The 19,313-nt window shown below is 37.3% G+C and overlaps 1 protein-coding gene across 6 annotated transcripts in view; it reads right to left on the reverse strand.

Annotated features, from left to right (window-relative positions):
* LOC113614213 (charged multivesicular body protein 1b-2-like) overlaps window positions 1-19,313 on the reverse strand; it is a 53,304-nt gene that overhangs the window by 25,017 nt on the left and 8,974 nt on the right. For 3 of the 6 annotated variants that reach the window (XM_027095586.1, XM_027095585.1, XM_027095589.1), the window contains exon 6: window positions 17,802-17,845. In XM_027095586.1, the coding sequence (XP_026951387.1) occupies window positions 17,802-17,845 (44 nt within the window). Of the gene's footprint in view, window positions 1-2,139; window positions 2,863-6,109; window positions 6,727-7,137; window positions 7,211-17,801; window positions 17,846-19,313 lie in introns of those variants that run through there. The other 3 variants (XM_027095587.1, XM_027095590.1, XM_027095588.1) reach the window with 3 other exon arrangements.

Here is a 19,313-nt window from a genome sequence, read left to right on the forward strand (position 1 = left end):
TATATTCACTTCATGAGGTTGTTGAGGGGATTAAATGAAGTAACAGGTAAAACAGTAATAGTTATATACCCGGTACTTAATATATGTTGGTTATCATTTCCCTCCCCTCAAAAAAAAAAAACCTCTAAATGTTTTGAATCATCGAAACTGGGCAGTATAAGTAAAGACAAGTTTGGGCCTTGTGCATAGTAAGTGCTGAAAAAATAGTTATTTAATGTGAAAATTTCCTACTTCAATGAGTGTTGCCATTTTGAACCTCTTTCTCACTCTCTAATCTCACACACGTCAGAAGAATTGGGGTGTCTCAGATATAGTTCTACTTGGAGATTTATAGCAACAGGAAGGTTTTTCCACAGGGTCCAGGTCTTCTCGGTCAGTTAAAAGGAAGCAGGAGGTTGGGCTTCCCTGGTGGCGCAGTGGTTGAGAGTCCACCTGCCGATGCAGGGGACAAGGGTTCGTGCCCCGGTCCGGGAAGATCCCACATGCTGCGGAGCGGCTGGGCCTGTGAGCCATGGCCACTGAGCCTGCGCGTCCGGAGCCTGTGCTCCGCAATGGGAGAGGTCACAACAATGAGAGGCCCGCGTACCGCAAAAAAAAATAAAAAAATAAAAAAGGAAGCAAGAGGGAGTAGATATGGGGATATATGTATATGTATAGCTGATTCACTTTGTTATAAAGCAGAAACTAACACACAATTGTAAAGCAATTATACTCCAATAAAAATATTTTAAAAAGCAAGACAATTTCAAGTCCTTTACAAGTGGAATGGTGTTGCTATATTCACCCGAGCTAAGTAATGCCTCTTCTTTATGAAGCTTACAATGGGTGTAACATGAATGGGAATAATGAATTTAGCTTTCGATTTTCTTTCTTCTGTAAATAGGCAATTCCACCTGGAGGGCCTCAAAAATGCATAATGAGCTGGGAAATCTCTATAGATTTTGGTAATTGGAAATCTTTCTTTTCTTCTCATTACCTGGAAAAGTATCTTCCATCATCTTTCATTTAACCCCAGAATGGCTCTTAGACTTTGTTTGATTGAATCTAAATAAGAAATTATCAAGATTCCATATAATTGTTACTTCAAACCCAAATCCCTTTATAGAAGTAACATAAAATCACTGTGCGATGTTTTCCAAAAGTTTTAATCTTTTTCCTGCCAATGATTTCATGTCATTTTGATAAAGCAAAAGCTAAACATATCAAGCTCTGGCATGATCAAGTTTGAGTAAGATTTCTAAGAAATGGACACAGCATCATTTTATGAACCTTCACTTGGAACATGGGACCCAATTTTATTTTAATGACCAAGCAAGACATTGAATGAAGACATTTTTTCCTTCCCTAGGTTAGAGAACAAACATTAAACAGAATAAGTTATTTTACTAGGCATAAATTTTCCTTTAACATTCTATTTGGACTTTTCTAACTGAAGGCTGGAAGGCTTTTACCTGTCTGGCAGATGAAATAACTCATGAGTTAGTGGTTAATATATAAATTATTAAGCACCACAGGCACAACCGTCATTTATTTGTAGTGAGGCACTTTCAAGAACTTTGTACCTGCTAGTACAGTAGAGAAGTAGTATACTGACAAGAATATAGACAGTATCATCAGTAGGTAGTAGGCTGGATACATTTTATTCTTGTAATTTTAGTCAAATGACTTTGACCAATATATATTTTTGCTTGGGAGCATTTCCCAGTGTGGAAGATGAAAAGCTTGATTATGAATACAACTTAGTTAACTTTGCAACAAATTGATTCCATTTGTTAACTTATGGAAAAACGGCTATGATTTCCAAACTGAAATATAAAATCATATTTTTCTGATAGCTCAAACTGGAGAAGAAAGAAATAGGAGAAGAAAGAACCAATCTTCACCTAGAACACCTATTTGTCTCAGGATGAACTACCCTCTAGTCAAGAATTTGATTAGTTGCTTTCACTGTCTCAGCAATAAAATCAGAAAATTATATATTGGGAATAGAATGTGGATGAGGTATAACAAGACTTCTCTTGTAATTCCAGTTAGAATCCAGTATAGTACAGTGCCATGAGCAGTGAATTTGAAGTCAGACATATCAGTAATAAAATCCAAGCTCTGTTTCTCAGTTGCTGTATGACTCTTCACCATCTACTTCAACTATCAGCCTATTTTCCTGTTCTCTAAAAATTGGGATAACAATCATCCAACTGCTCACAGGATTTTGAGGATTAAATAAACCACAATATATCAAAGTACCCAGAACCATTCCTAACACATAGTAGATGCCCAACAAATGTGGTAGATCTGAACCTCTCTGGTCTCCTCTTCTGTAAAATGAGTTACGGGGTGGAATAGATGTTCTCTAGCTCTCCTGAGACAAAAGACTCTAAGACTCATAACATCTTAATACTGCATTTAGCAATCTTTTGGGTGAATAGTAGAAAACAGAAAAGAATGGAGGTAATGTACTGTACTACAGCAACTCACTTCAGTTTATGCAACCAATGTACTCTAAAAAGATTTGTAGAAAGGGAATATAAGGCCCAGATGGGGGTAAGAGAATTATCTAAGTTAGAAGTCAGTATCAGAGCTAGAGCTAGAAATCCAAATCAATCACTGTAGATCAGATCTGGGGTTTTTTCCTCTACAGTCTACACTAGAGCCAATTTAAGACTCTCTTGGAACAGTTATTTACTAACAGTTATTTACTAACTTGAGCAAATCCACCGAAAACTAGGCTAGGTTTGTCTTTGGCAACCTATCAATCATTTTCTTATTTTCTTTATAGATAACTAGTACCCTTAAGACTCTCTTCAGATAGTCCATCCAGATGTCCTTTCCCATAACTTTCTAAATTGTAAAGCAAACTCATCTCTCATCATAATTTACCTGTTCTATCTCCTATTTGTTTCTTTGTAGCAATGACTGGTAATAAATTAGCAGTTAAAATAATCCAGCCCACAATGCTTACATAAGAAAGTGGAAAAGTTTTGGCATTGAGGCATATAGGAGCAGGGATATAATTTTTGTCAGGGGTCCTTTTTAAGATTGCTTTAAATAATAGCCACATCGTCTAAAGGGTGAAGGTGCAGCAAAATGTTTCTGAGCTTTTAACCTTATACATTTTACCAAATGATATAATCAAATACTTAGAAAAAATCTGGAGAAAAAAATCTGGAGAAAAGTAGATTGATAGGGAACTAAAACTGAAGGTAAATGAAAGGTGCTGTGATGTCTACTTTTCATGATAGTATAGTTTGATGTGTTACTTTTCAATGATTGAATCACTTATCAAAGTAGAAATATAACTTGTACTAACAAGGTAAGAAAGAGTTCACAGTTTGTGGGGCTGTTGGTCTAAGAACAAATTGTAAGAAAGAAAAATTTATTATAAGATAATAAATGAATCCAAAAGCAAAACTTTGTGTCTATCAGAGAACAATAGTTTTAAAAGACAAATCTGATTTGGTTGTTAAATAAAACTATGAGCAGTTATCTTTAGATCAGAGTCATTTATATTTCTAGATGTAAGTAAGCCATATTTGCAATTTAACAATTTGCATTAAAGTCAAAAAAGAAAAAAAAATCAATCACTGTAGATCAGATCTGGGGCTTTTTCCTCTACAGTCTACACTAGAGCCAATTTAAGACTCTCTTGGAACAGTTATTTACTAACAGTTATTTACTTCCCACCAATGGAAAATAAGAAAACTCTATTTCACAGATATTTTAGTCTGTAATAATCTCTTCCATGCTTCTCTGGGATGTTCCAAATGTAATAAACTTACCCTTTAAGTAGAAAAGACAAAGCATCAATGATAAACAAAATGGAATATTACCACATTGAAGTCACATCATATAGTCAAATTATGAATTACCAAGAAAGTTAAATAGGTTTAACCCAAACATAGCAAAAAAGTAATTTCTCATTTCATTAACCAGTGAAAATAATCTTCATTTATACATGCTCTCTTTTACAATAGGAAACATTACATATGAATAGTGAGTACTTAGCAAAAAACGAATCGATGGAAAAAGGATTAATCTCCAAAATATATAAACAGCTCATCCAGCTCAATATTAAAAAAACAAACAACCCAATCCAAAACTGGGCAGAAGACCTAAATAGACATTTCTCCAAAGAAGACATACAGATGGCCAAGAAGCACATGAAAAGCTGCTCAACATCACTAATTATTAGAGAAATGCAAATCAAAACTACAGTGAGGTATCACTTCACACCAGTTAGAATGGGCATCTTCAGAAAATCTACAAACAACAAATGCTGGAGAGGGTGTGGAGAAAAGGGAACCCTCTTCCACTGTTGGTGGGAATGTAAATTGATACAGCCACTATGGAGAACAGTATGGAGGTTCCTTAAAAAATTAAAAATATAATTACCATATGACCCAGCAATCCCACTACTGGGCATATACCCAGAGGAAACCATAATTCAAAAAGACACATGCACCCCAATGTTCATTGAAGCACTATTTACAATAGCCAGGTCATGGAAGCAACCTAAATGCCCATCAACAGACGAATGGATAAAGAAGATGTGGTACATATATACAATGGAATATTACTCAGCCATAAAAAGGAACAAAATTGGGTCATTTGTAGAGACATGGATGGATCTAGAGACTGTCATACAGAGTGAAGTAAGTCATAAAGAGAAAAACAAATATCATATATTAATGCATATATGTGGAACCTAGAAAAATGGTACAGATGAACCGGTTTGCAGGGTAGAAATAGAGACACAGATGTAGAGAACAAATGTATGGACACCAAGGGGGGAAAGCGGCGGGGGGGGTGGGGGTGGCAGTGTGATGAATTGGGAGATTGGTATTGACATATATATACTAATATGTATAAAATGGATAACTAGTAAGAACCTGCTGTATAAAAAAATAAATTAAATTAAATTTAAAAATTAAAAGAAAAAGAGCCTCCAATAATTGCACTTTGAACGAAGAATGCCTAAACAGAGGTGCTCTTAATAGAATTTCATGAAATATTGGCATTCTTTCATGGATCAATCATACATTAAGTAAGGAAAAACACTTTACCTACTTAACCTAGATTAGTAGTACACTTTCTAAAATCTAACTTGGTCACTTCTCCACATTTGAGACTGCTACATCAGAGAAGTGCAGGCACATGTTAATTTGTTCATCTTAGTTGGGTAAAATATAGATATTCCTGGGGAGATGGCAAGTAGTACAGCTGGTCATTAAATACTTTCCCCCAAGAATCCTGGCCTTCAAGAGTCTAGTCTTCTTTACAATCTTATGAGTTTTCTGCCCACCCTGTATGTTATGCTCCTGACCTCCATTAGGCTGGAAGTTATTTGCATAGCTGGGCAAAACATTTTATTCCAATTTATTTATTTTCCACTTTATTTCTTCCAGTTATGAGAGTTGTTTAAGATAAAAGAATGAACACATTTAACCAGGACTTATAGTACAGTTGACCCCTGAACAACACAGGTTTGAATTGTGTGGGTCCACTTATACACAGATTTTTTCCAATAAACACTACAGTACTACACAACCTGTGTTTTGTTGAATCTGCGAATGTGGAACCACAGATACAGAGGGCCAGCTATAAAGTTATACGCAGATTTTCAACTGCAAAGGGGGCTTGAAACCCATAACCTCTACGTTGTTCAAGGATCAACAATAATTGTAACTTGAGTTGGTTCAATTTTGTTTTGTTATTTTTTGTTGGTTGGTTTAAAAACACAGGCCAAGATTTTTGAAAACCAATCAACAATTCTGTGAGAAATGTAAATGATGTTAAGGCCATGCAAATTAATCTCCTTTTAAAATACAACCTAACAAGGGTTGAGTGCAAATTGGGTAATCATTAAAAATGTGTTTCACTTTCATTTAAAAGTATGAAATGTTGAATTTCTTGGTGAGTCTTAACAGTGATATTTACCAAAGAGAAAAATATTTAATGAGCAAACCTTAATTTCTTTGATTTAATTTTGCAGATTTTTTATCAATGAAAAAATTTTTTATTTAAGGAATTCAATTAATAGTCATTAAATTACTAGGTAAAGATTCTCATAGTAATCTAAATTTAAAAGTTGATGAATACATATTAAAAGTCAACTGAATTTCTGCTTGAATAGCAAAAACAAACATAAAACACAAAAAGTAGCACTGTCCATTGTATGACGCTAAATGAGGTGTTTTTGGTTATGTAAACATATTAAGTAAACATATTTTCCCTGTTTTTATTTTTATGCATCACATGTGAATGTAGACAGAGATTTAAAACTACCTTGAGTTAAAAAGAAACCAAAACTTTTATTCTATACTTTATTCTGTATAAAGTACTTTATTCTGTAGTACTTTGGTCCTAGATTTTTTAATGTAATTTTTGAGGAAGATATTTCATATACAACAAGTTAATGCTAGCTCAGTCTAAGACACCTACAAAAACCCGTCTCTTGCACTTTTCAACATAATATACAAAACTGTAAAATCTGTCAAGGTGGAAACTCTCTGGAATTAAAGTACTGGAAAGTACAGCAAGGTAAAAGAAAGCATTATATACAAATAGTGTTAAGCATTCTGTAATGTATGGCATTCTTATTGTAATTGGAGTGAAACTTATCTATACATACACAGAAAATATTTCAGAAGCCAGTGAAGTAAACAAAAGCGCCAGTTCTTTAAATTACACTTGATCACGTAGACGAGCAAGTCTCTGTGATAGTTCATCCTGGAGAAAGCAAAAATTAAAAGTCACAGGGCTGTGACAAATATAAATCACTAATATTTTAAATAGCTCATATTCAAATAAGATTTAAAATCTTGTCTCAAAAATTCACACAAAAATATTAAGAATTTACTTTTTTTAAACATTTCAAAATAAATGGAGAACTTAATAGAGCAGAAGGCTATGAAGGGGAACAAATTCAATTGTTAAATGAAATATGCATGCAATGTCCATCATTAAGGAGTTAAAGGCTAATTACATCTTGCTTATTTACGATGATGTCATATTATAGTAGAAAAATACTCTTTATAATAGATAAAAGGAGAATATATTTGCTTATATATACATATAAATACACATATATTTAATTCATTCATCAAGTTCATACAAATCAAGATAAAATCCAACTTCTACCTGTTCCATGGAAGTAACACCTGTGCCAAAACAACCTGTTTGACCTTGTGGTAGTTCCATACTGAGATCAAGGCTACAATTTTAAAATAATTAACATAAATGAATGTTAATATAAGCATTTTTCTCCTTATCTAATTATAACAAGCTTATAATTGTTATTATAAATTACAAAAACATGCTTATTGCAAATTTGAATATTCTACCTAGCATTTTACCTTAACTTAAATAAACATAATACTGGTTCAATTTTATAGATGCAAATAGAACTTAAAAATATTCTGGGGACTTTCCTGGTGGTGCAGTGGTTAAGAATCCGCCTGCTAGTACAGGGGACATGGGTTCGATCCCTGGTCCTGGAATATCCCACATGCAGTGGAGCAACTAAGCCCCTGTGCCACAACTACTGAGCCTGCGCTCTAGAGCCCACGCACCCAGAGCCGGTGCTCTGCAACAAGAGAAGCCACCACAATGAGAAGCCCTCGCATCACAATGAAGAGTAGCCCCCCCAACGCCGCAACTAGAGAAAGCCCGTGCACAGCACAAAGACCCAATGCAGCCAAAAATAAATAAATTAATTAATTCAAAAATACAAATTCTGGGCTTCCCTGGTGGTGCAGTGGTTGAGAGTCCACCTGCTGATGCAGGGGACACGGGTTCGTGCCCCGGTCTGGGAAGATCCCATATGCCACAGAGCGGCTGGGCCCATGAGCCATGGCCGCTGAGCCTGTGCGTCCGGAGCCTGTGCTCCGCAACGGGAGAGGCCACAACAGTGAGAGGCCCGCGTACAGCAAAAAAAAATAATAATAATAATACATATTCTGAATATCCACCTTAGGAATTTTAAAGAGTTTTTGTTGAGTCCTAGTGGCAACCCATGTGGATGATAATCTTATGATAGAAAAGTGAATAAAATATAGGATAATGATCTGGTCATCTGAACAAAAAGAAAGACCAAAACAATGGTTATCCAATGTACTGAATTTACTGGAGATTACTATATGTCTTCTACTGTAAAGAAAATTAATGTGCCAAAAAAAGATAAAACAGGTTAGACATATGTAGCCTCAGGATCAATATCCATATCTAACATTTGAGCTAACTTCAAGTTCAGTGTTTAGATCCTGAGCTACCCTTGCTAGAAATCATTACTTGCATCTACCCATATAACTGAAGTTTAGAAAAGTTAAGTACACTTGCCCAAGATCACTCTAGTGACAGATAGGATTCAAATCCAGGTTTGTCTCCTTCCAAGGCCACGATTTTAATCTCCATTATAAATACTCCTGAGGATACAAACTACTCTTTCTGCCTGTCTCTAGACGAGTGTATGCCAACTCCAGTTTGAAAACACTACAGTGAATACAGTAACTTCATCATTAGGAGATTCTAGAGACAGATTGTTATTTAAAAGGTAAAGATATAGTATACTAAAATTTTGCTATACTTAAACATCTATAAGTATGGGTATTTCGACATCAATGGTTCTACCTATTTCTACTGCTCCAGTCACCACCCATTATTGACAGAAGTAATCACTCGATTTTGGCTCCCTACACTCAAGGAACATTTGTCATTGTATGGAGGCATTTTTGGCTGTCACACCTGGGGGGAGGGGTGATATTACTTGTGGGTAGATGCCAGGGACACTACTAAACATCCTACATACATAGGACAGCCCCTAGGATTATTAGCCCAAAATGTCAACAGTGTCAAGTTTGAGAAATCCTATTCTAAATCTTATAAAAAAGTTGTCTACTGAACTTGATTTCCACTGAGAGTCAGTAAGGCTGTGATACGGCAATATTCGTTTTGAAAGACCTCCCTTGCTCTATTTTCAAGCCCAATCTTCTTATTTCGTCTTTGGTACAAAGAGAAACAAGTTTTTAGCCTCATATTAATAAAATGGAGTCTTTTTACACATGCCTTAGTCTCTCCTGTAATACTTAAAAATCATCCTTCTTACTAACTCCTTGTTGGATATGGGCTATATTAGATACTAACAAAGCAAAATAGTGTACCACCTACCCTCTGGCCCTGTTCTCAAATATTGCAAACCTGATTTATTAACCTAGGTTTTAACCCACTAATGAAAGATACAACAGTGAACTAAAGAGCTGGTAACTAATTAAGTTCTTTCTAATTAAGCATTAGTTTCAACACTAGAATAATATTAATCAACTCTATTTTCCAGGTGTCTTTAAGAACCTTATTTCAACCTATTACTCTACCTTTGAAGATAAAGCATAAAACTTTAGTATCACCCAGTTTTAATCTTTATCTTTGAAAAAATATTTTTAATTCTTTACTATAATGTTCTCTTGAACTAAGTAAAATACCAGAGAATACTGATATAACATGACTTCTGTAGCACTGATAATATTAGAGTCAAGTCATTCCCCTCAAACATGAAGAGCCTAAAATAAATAGCCTAACAGATACCCTATTTCTAATAGTTGGGCCAGAAAGGGTGTTAATTATTTACTTTTTTAAACAACAAATAACCATCTACAACAATAAAATGCTGCCATCTTTTGAACTCCTTGGATGTTTTGCACATATTGCTCAGTTTGCAGGACTCAAACTTGGCTTAAGACTTAATGGCCTGGGAAAGGCGGAAGATGGCGGAAGAGTAAGACGCGGAGATCACCTTCCTCCCCACAGATACACCAGAAATACATCTACACGTGGAACAACTCCTACAGAACACCTACTGAACGCTAGCAGAAGACCTCAGACCTCCCAAAAGGCAAGAAACTCCCCAAGTACCTGGGTAGGGCAAAAGAAAAAAAGAAAAAACAGAGACAAAAGAATAGGGACGGCACCTGCACCAGTGGGAGGGAGCTGTGAAGGAGGAAAAGTTTCCACACACTAGGAAGCCCCTTCGTGGGCGGAGACTGCGGGAGGCAGAGGGGGGAGCTTCGAAGCCGCGGAGAAGTGCACAGCAACGGGTGCGGAGGGCAAAGCGGGGAGATTCCCGCACAGAGGATCTGTGCTGACCGGCACTCACCATCCCGAGAGGCTTGTCTGCTCACTCGCCGGGGCGGGCGGGGCTGCGAGCTGAGGCTCTGAGGCTCGGGTTTCCATTTTGGACGGAGCGCAGGGAGAGGACTGGGGTTGGCGGCTTGAACATAGCCTGAAGGGGTTAGTGCACCACAGCTAGCCGGGAAGGAGTCCGGGGAAAAGTTTGCACCTGCCGAAGAGGCAGGAGACTTTCCTTCCCTCTTTGTTTCCTGGGGCGTGAGGAGAGGGGTTTAAGAACGCTGCTTAAAGGAACTCCAGAGACGGGCGCGAGCCGCGGCTAAAAGCGTGAACCCCAGAGACGGGCACGAGCCGCGGCTGAAAGCGCGGACCCCAGAGACGGGCGCGAGTCGCGGCTGAAAGCATGGAATCCAGAGACGGGCGCGAGCCGCGGCTGAAAGCGCGGACCCCAGAGGCGGGCGGGAGACATTAAGGCTGCTGCTGCCGCCACCAAGGGGCCTGTGTGCGAGCACAGGTCACTCTCCACACCCCTCTTCCGCGGAGCCTGTGCAGCCCGCCACTGCCAGGTTCCCGGGATCCAGGGACAACTTCCCCGGGAGAACGCACAGCGCGCCTCAGGCTGGTGCAAAGTCACGCCGGCCTTTGCCACCGCAGGCCCGCCCCGCACTCCGTGCCCCTCCCTCCCCACCGGCCTGAGTGCGCCAGAGCCCCCGAATCAGCGGCTCTTTTAACCCCATCCTGTCTGAGCAAAAAACAGACACCCTCCAGCGACCTACACGCAGTGGCAGGGCCAAATCCAAAGCTGAGCCCTGGGAGCTGGGAGAACAAAGAAGAGAAAGGGAAATCTCTCCCAGCAGCCTCAGAAGCAGCGAATTAAAGCTCCACAATCAACTTGATATACCCTGCATCTGTGGAATACCTGAATAGACAACCAATCATCCCAAATTAAGGAAGTGGATTTTAGGAGCAAGATCTATGATTTTTTCCCTTTTCCTCTTTTTGTGAATGTGTATGTGTATGCTTCTGTGTGAGATCTTGTCTGTATAGTCTTGCTTCCACCATTTGTCCTAGAGTTCTATCCGTCCATGTTTTTTTTTCTTAATAATTAATTTTAATAACGTTATTATACTTTACCTTCGTTCTTTCTTTCTTTCTTTCTTTCTTTCTTTCTTTCTTTCTTTCTTTCCTTCCTTCCTTCCCTCCTTTAGACAACGAATCATCCCAAATTGAGGAGGTGGTCTCTGACAGCAAGATTTAGGATTTTTCCCCCTTTACCTCTTTTAGTGAGGGTGTATGTGTATGCTTCTGTGTAAGATTTTGTCTGAATAGCTTTGCTTCCAACATTTGTCCTAAGGTTCTATCCGTCCCTTTTTTTTTCTAAATAAAAATTTTTTAATTCAATAACTTTATTATACTTTATTTTATTTTTACTGTATCTTCTTTCTGTCTGTCTTTTTTCCTTCTTTCCCTCCTTCCTTCCTTCCTCCCTCCCTCCCTCCCTTCTTTCCTTCTTGCCTTCTTTCCTTCTTTGCTTCTTTCTTTCTTTCTTCCTTCCTTCCTACCCTCCTTTCCTTCTTTCTTTCCTCATACTTCTACTAATTCCCTCTACTTTTTCTCCCTTTTATCCTGAGCCATGTGGATGAAAAGCTCTTGGTGCTCCAGCCAGGAGGCAGGGCTCTGCCTCTGAGGTAGGAGAGCCAACTTCAGGACACTGGTCAACAAGAGACCTCCCAGCTCCACATAATATCAAACGGCGAAAATCTCCCAGAGACCTCCATCTTAACACCAGCACCCAGCTTCATTCAATGACCAGCAAGCCACAGTGCTGGAAAACCTATGCCAAACAACTAGCAAAACAGCAACACAACCCCACCCATTAGCAGAGAGGCTGCCTAAAATCATAATAAAGCCACAAACACCCCAAAACACACCACCAGACGTGAACCTGCCCACTAGAGAGACAAGATCCAGCCTCATCCACCACAACACAGGCACTAGTCTCCTCCACCAGGAAGCCTACACAACCCACTGAACCAACCTTAGGCACTGGAGACAGACATCAAAAACAGGAGGAACTACGAACCTGCAGCCTGCAAAAAGGAGACCCCAAACACAGTAAGATAAGCAAAATGAGAAGACAGAAAAACACACAGCAGATAAAGGAGCAAGATAAAAATGCACCAGACCTAACAAATGAAGAGGAAATAGGCAATCTACCTGAAAAAGAATTCAGAATAATGATAGTAAGGTTGATCCGAAATCTTGGAGATAGAATGGACAATAGAATGGACAAAATGCAAGAATCAGTTACCAAGGACCTAGAAGAACTAAAGATGAAACAAGCAACGATGAACAACACAATAAATGAAATTAAAAGTACTCTAGATGGGATCAATAGCAGAATAACTGAGGCAGAAGAACGGATAAGTGACCTGGAAGATAAAATAGTGGAAATAACTACTGCAGAGCAGAATAAAGAAAAAAGAATGAAAAGAACTGAGGACAGTCTCAGAGACCTCTGGGACAACATTAAACGCACCAACATTCGAATTATAGGGGTTCCAGAAGAAGAAGAGAAAAAGAAAGGGACTGAGAAAATATTTGAAGAGATTATAGATGAAAACTTCCCTAATATGGGATAGGAAATAGTTAATCAAGTCCAGGAAGCACAGAGTCTCCCATACAGGATAAATCCAAGGAGAAATACGCCAAGACACATATTAATCAAACTGTCAAAAATTAAATACAAAGAAAGCATATTAAAAGCAGCAAGGGAAAAACAACAAATAACACATAAGGGAATCCCCATAAGGTAAACAGCTGATCTCTCAGCAGAAACCCTACAAGCCAGAAGGGAGTGGCAGGACATACTGAAAGTGATGAAGGAGAAAAACCTGCAGCCAAGACTACTCTAGCCAGCAAGGATCTCATTCAGATTTGATGGAGAAATTAAAACCTTTACAGACAAGCAAAAGCTGAGAGAGTTCAGCACCACCAAACCAGCTTTACAACAAATGCTAAAGGATCTTCTCTAGGCAAGAAACACAAGAGAAGGAAAAGACCTATAATAACGAACCCAAAACAATTTAGAAAATGGGAATAGGAACATACATATCGATAATTACCTTAAATGTAAATGGACTAAATGCTCCCATCAAAAGACACAGATTGGCTGAATGGATACAAAAACAAGACCCTTATATATGCTGTCTACAAAAGACCCACTTCAGACCTAGAGACACATACAGACTGAAAGTAAGGGGATGGAAAAAGATATTCCATGCAAATGGAAACCAAAAGAAAGCTGGAGTAGCAATTCTCATATCAGATAAAATAGACTTTAAAATAAGGACTATTAAAAGAGACAAAGAAGGACACTACATAATGATCAAGGGATCGATCCAAGAAGAAGATATAACAATTGTAAATATTTATGCACCCAACATAGGAGCACCTCAATACATAAGGCAAATACTAACAGCCATAAAAGGGGAAATCGACAGTAACACATTCATAGTAGGGGACTTAAACACCCCACTTTCACCCATGGACAGATCATCCAAAATGAAAATAAATAAGGAAACACAAGCTTTAAATGATACATTAAACAAGATGGACTTAATTGATATTTATAGGACACTCCACCCAAAAACAACAGAATACACATTTTTCTCAAGTGCTCATGGAACATTCTCCAGGATAGATCATATCTTAGGTCACAAATCAAGCCTTGGTAAATTGAAGAAAATTAAAATTGTATCAAGTATCTTTTCCGACCACAACGCCATGAGACTAGATATCAATTACAGGAAAAGATCTGTAAAAAATACAAACACATGGAGGCTAAACAATACACTACTTAATAATGAAGTGATCACTGAAGAAATCAAAGAGGAAATCAAAAAATACCTAGAAACAAATGACAATGGAGACACAACGACCCAAAACCTGTGGGATGCAGCAAAAGCAGTTCTAAGGGGGAAGTTTATAGCAATACAAGCCCACCTTAAGAAGCAGGAAACATCTCGAATAAACAACCTAACCTTGCACCTCAAGCAATTAGAGAAAGAAGAACAAAAAAAACCCCAAAGCTAGCAGAAGGAAAGAAATCATAAAAATCAGATCAGAAATAAATGAAAAAGAAATGAAGGAAACAATAGCAAAGATCAATAAAACTAAAAGCTGGTTCTTTGAGCAGATAAACAAAATAGATAAACCACTAGCCAGACTCATCAAGAAAAAAAGGGAGAAGACTCAAATCAATAGAATTAGAAATCAAAAAGAAGAGGTAACAACTGACACTGCAGAAATAAAAGAGATCATGAGAGATTACTACAAGCAACTCTATGCCAATAAAATGGACAATCTGGAAGAAATGGACAAATTCTTAGAAATGCACAACCTGCCAAGACTGAATCAGGAAGAAATAGAAAATATGAACACACCAATCACAAGCACTCAAATTGAAACTGTGATTAAAAATCTTCCAACAAAGAAAAGCCCAGGACCAGATGGCTTCACAGGCGAATTCTATCAAACATTTAGAGAAGAGCTAACACCTATCCTTCTCAAACTCTTCCAAAATATAGCAGAGGGAGGAACACTCCCAAACTCCTTCTACGAAGCCACCATCACCTTGATACCAAAACCAGACAAGGATGTCACAAAGAAAGAAAACTACAGGCCAATATCACTGATGAACATAGATGCAAAAATCCTCAACAAAATACTAGCAAACGGAATCCAACAGCACATTAAAAGGATCATACACCATGATCAAGTGGGGTTTATTCCAGGAATGCAAGGATTCTTCAATATACGCAAATCTATCAATGTGATAAACCATATTAACAAATTGAAGGAGAAAAACCGTATGATCATCTCACTAGATGCAGAGAAAGCTTTTGACAAAATTCAACACCCATTTATGATAAAAACTCTGCAGAAAGTAGGCATAGAGGGAACTTTCCTCAACATAATAAAGGCCATATATGACAAGCCCACAGCAAACATCATCCTCAATGGTGAAAAACTGAAAGCATTTCCACTAAGATCAGGAACAAGACAAGGTTGCCCACTCTCACCACTCTTATTCAACATAGTTTTGGAAGTTTTAGCCACAGCCATCAGAGAAGAAAAGGAAATAAAAGGAATCCAAATTGGAAAAGAAGAAGTAAAGCTGTCACTGTTTGCAGATGACATGATCCTATACATAGAGAACCCTAAAGATGCTACCAGAAAACTACTAGAGCTAATCAATGAATTTGGTAAAGTGGCAGGATACAAAATTAATGCACAGAAATCTCTGGCATTCCTATATACTAATTATGAGAAATCTGAAAGTGAAATCAAGAAAACACTCCCATTTACCACTGCAACAAAAAGAATAAAATATCTAGGAATAAACCTACCTAAGGAGACAAAAGACCTGTATGCAGAAAATTATAAGACACTGATGATAGAAATTAAAGATGATACAAATAGATGGAGAGATATACCATGTTCTTGGATTGGAAGAATCAACATTGTGAAAATGACTCTACTACCCAAAGCAATCTATAGATTCAATGCAATCCCTATCAAACTACCACTGGCATTTTTCACAGAACTAGAACAAAAAATTTTGCAATTTGTATGGAAACACAAAAGACCCCAAATAGCCAAAGCAATCTTGAGAACGAAAGAAGGAACTGGAGGAATCAGGCTCCCTGACTTCAGACTATACTACAAAGCTACAGTTATCAAGACGGTATGGTACTGGCACAAAAACAGAAAGATAGATCAATGGAACAGGATAGAAAGCCCAGAGATAAACCCATGCACATATGGACACCTTATCTTTGATAAAGGTGGCAGTAATGTACAGTGGAGAAAGGACAGCCTCTTCAATAAGTGGTGCTGGGAAAACTGGACAGGTACATGTAAAAGTATGAGATTAGATCACTCCCTAACACCATACACAAAAATAAGCTCAAAATGGATTAAAGACCTAAATGTAAGGCCAGAAACTATGAAACTCTTAGAGGAAAACATAGGCAGAACACTCTATGACATAAATCACAGCAAGATCCTTTCTGACCCACCTCCTAGAGTAATGGAAATAAAAACAAAAATAAACAAATGGGACCTAATGAAACTTCAAAGCTTTTGCACAGCAAAGGAAACCATAAACAAGACCAAAAGACAACCCTCAGAATGGGAGAAAATATTTGCAAATGAAGCAACCGACAAAGGATTAATCTCCAAAATTTACAAGCAGCTCATGCAACTCAATAACAAGAAAACAAACAACCCAATCCAAAAATGGGCAGGAGACCTAAACAGACATTTCTCCAAAGAAGATATACAGACTGCCAACAAACACATGAAAGAATGCTCAACATCATTAATCATTAGAGAAATGCAAATCAAAACTACAATGAGATATCATCTCACACCAGTCAGAATGGCCATCATCAAAAAATCTAGAAACAATAAATGCTGGAGAGGGTGTGGAGAAAAGGGAACACTCTTGCACTGCTGGTGGGAATGTGAATTGGTTCAGCCACTATGGAGAACAGTATGGAGGTTCCTTAAAAAACTACAAATAGAACTACCATATGACCCAGCAATCCCACTACTGGGCATATATGCTGAGAAATCTATAATTCAAAAAGATTCATGTACCAAAATGTTCATTGCAGCTCTATTTACAATAGCCCGGAGATGGAAACAACCTAAATGCCCATCATCGGATGAATGGATAAAGAAGATGTGGCACATATATACAATGGAATATTACTCAGCCATAAAAAGAAACGAAATTGAGCTATTTGTAATGAGGTGGATAGACCTAGAGTCTGTCATACAGAGTGAAGTAAGTCAGAAAGAAAAAGACAAATACCGTATGCTAACACATATATATGGAATTTAAGAGAAAAGATGTCATGAAGAACCTAGGGGTAAAGCTGGAATAAAGACGCAGACCTCCTAGAGAACGGACTTGAGGTTATGGGGAGGGGGAAGGGTGAGCTGTGACAGGGCGAGAGAGAGTCATGGGCATATACACACTAACAAACGTAGTAAGGTAGATAGCTAGTGGGAAGCAGCTGCATGGCACAGGGATATTGGCTCGGTGCGTTGTGACAGCCTTGGGGGTAGGATAGGGAGGGTGGGAGGGAGGGAGACGCAAGAGGGAAGACATATGGGAACATATGTTTATGTATGACTGATTCGCTTTGTTATAAAGCAGAAACTAACACACCATTGTAAAGCAATTATACCCCAATAAAGATGTTAAAAAAAAATTAAAAAAAAAAAAAACTTAATGGCCTGATCATAGTAGAATTCTTTTGGAAGATCCTATTAAAAACAATTAAACATTTGATATATGCTGAACACAGACGGTACAGAGGAAACTTTTTAAACACTCCTGCCTCCCTCAGTCACCTTCCTTCATTTCTTATCACACACTAACCAAATCTATCTCCAGAGATTTTTAAGAAAATACTAAGATGATTGGAACAAAGTCATATTTTTATGAGCATGACAAAGAGCTGGATGTTCTAAAGATCCTTGAAGCACTAAATCCTAGAGTCAAAAACCTAACTCTGACCATTGGTGATATTTTTATCCACATTACATAATTGTAGGACTTGTAGATATTAAATCAAGATTATTTCAAAAGCATCTCAATAATTTCTTACCCAGCTTCATCTGCCATTTCTTGAAGCAGCATATCCACCTGGTTCTAGAATAAAAAAATGAGAATTTGTATTTGAATGGTATTTGCTTTTTGGGTAGTTTTTGTTTCTGACCTAGCTTTAAAAAGGGGGAACTGATTTACAGTTTTTAAAAGAAAGTTTTAAAAAAAATTTTTACCACCAGAGGGAGCTGAATTATCTCATAAAATGATTTATTTATGAATAATGTTAAATTATAAAGCCTTAAACTATGAGGTTATGTGAAAAATATTCACAGTGATATTCACATATAATTTGAATCTGAGTAATGTAGCTCTCTAATGGAGCGAACCAACTTTGCTGGTATTTAAAATGTAACAGACTTAAATTTTAGATTAATCATAACTGTCCTTTCTGCTAGTTGATGCAAATTTGATATTAAGGATTACTTTTTAAAGTATCTAGAGATGAATAAAATATAAGTATTGAGATATTTACAACAGTACAGGAGTTCTCAGGGAATAGAGTCCAATTAATTAAAAAAAACTTGTTTTTAACTTATTTAAAATATTTTGAACATACAGGTAGGAGCTCTAAGACATAGTTACAGCTCTACCACAAGGTGCCAAATTTTAAACAAACCTCTAATAATGTTGTTGGGCCTTAGTCTCTCTTGTCTTTCATTCACCTTCAAAATATAAAAAAGTTCAGAAAATAATAGATCAAATACTTCTGTGCATTTAGATTGTGTTGTTTTTACTTCATATCTAAAATACCATTATTTGTTTTTAAAATTTACGTAAATGGCATTATACTAAGTATACTATTCCGCAACTTGTTTTTTTAATTCAACCTTATAAGATCTAATTATATTGAGATCTAGAGCTCTAGTTCATTAACTTTCACTCCTGTATAGTACTGTAATATAAAATACTCTCAACTGTATTTATCCATTTTATTTCTGGACATTTAGACATTTTCCCCTAATTTCTCCTGATTATAGACAATAGTGCAATGAACATTCTTATGTAGAAGTATGTTTATATACATGTAGGTCTTTTGTGTATAAATTTAAAAATAGAAGTACTAGGTTATAGGTCACATGCATTTTCATATACTCTGATTTATTCAACAAATATTAACTGAGCACCTACCCTATGCCAGATATCATTTTAAGCGTTAGGGATACATCAGTAAACAAAAATAATTAAAAATATCCCTGCCTTCATTAAGCTTACATTCTAGTGTGTGCACATGAAAGGGAGGGGCAAATAAAAACTTTTTAAATTATGTGGTTTATTAGAAGGTGATATGTACAATGAAGAAAAATAAAGCAGGGATGGTAGATAGGGAGTACAGCGCTCGGTGGATGTGCCACTGGTGTACTTCTAAGTAGGATGATCTTAAAAGACCTCACTGAGAAAATGACATTTGAACAAAGAACTGAAGGAGGTGGGGGAGTGGGCAATGAGGATGAGTGCAAGACAGATGAAGAAGATTCAGGCAGAGGAACCTGCAAGTGAATGGCTTTGAGGA

This window comes from Aethalodelphis obliquidens, unplaced genomic scaffold (assembly GCF_003676395.1).
Source record: "Aethalodelphis obliquidens isolate GAN/ISIS:26980383/991018 unplaced genomic scaffold, ASM367639v1 scaffold92, whole genome shotgun sequence".
NCBI classification, from domain to species: domain Eukaryota; kingdom Metazoa; phylum Chordata; class Mammalia; order Artiodactyla; family Delphinidae; genus Aethalodelphis; species Aethalodelphis obliquidens.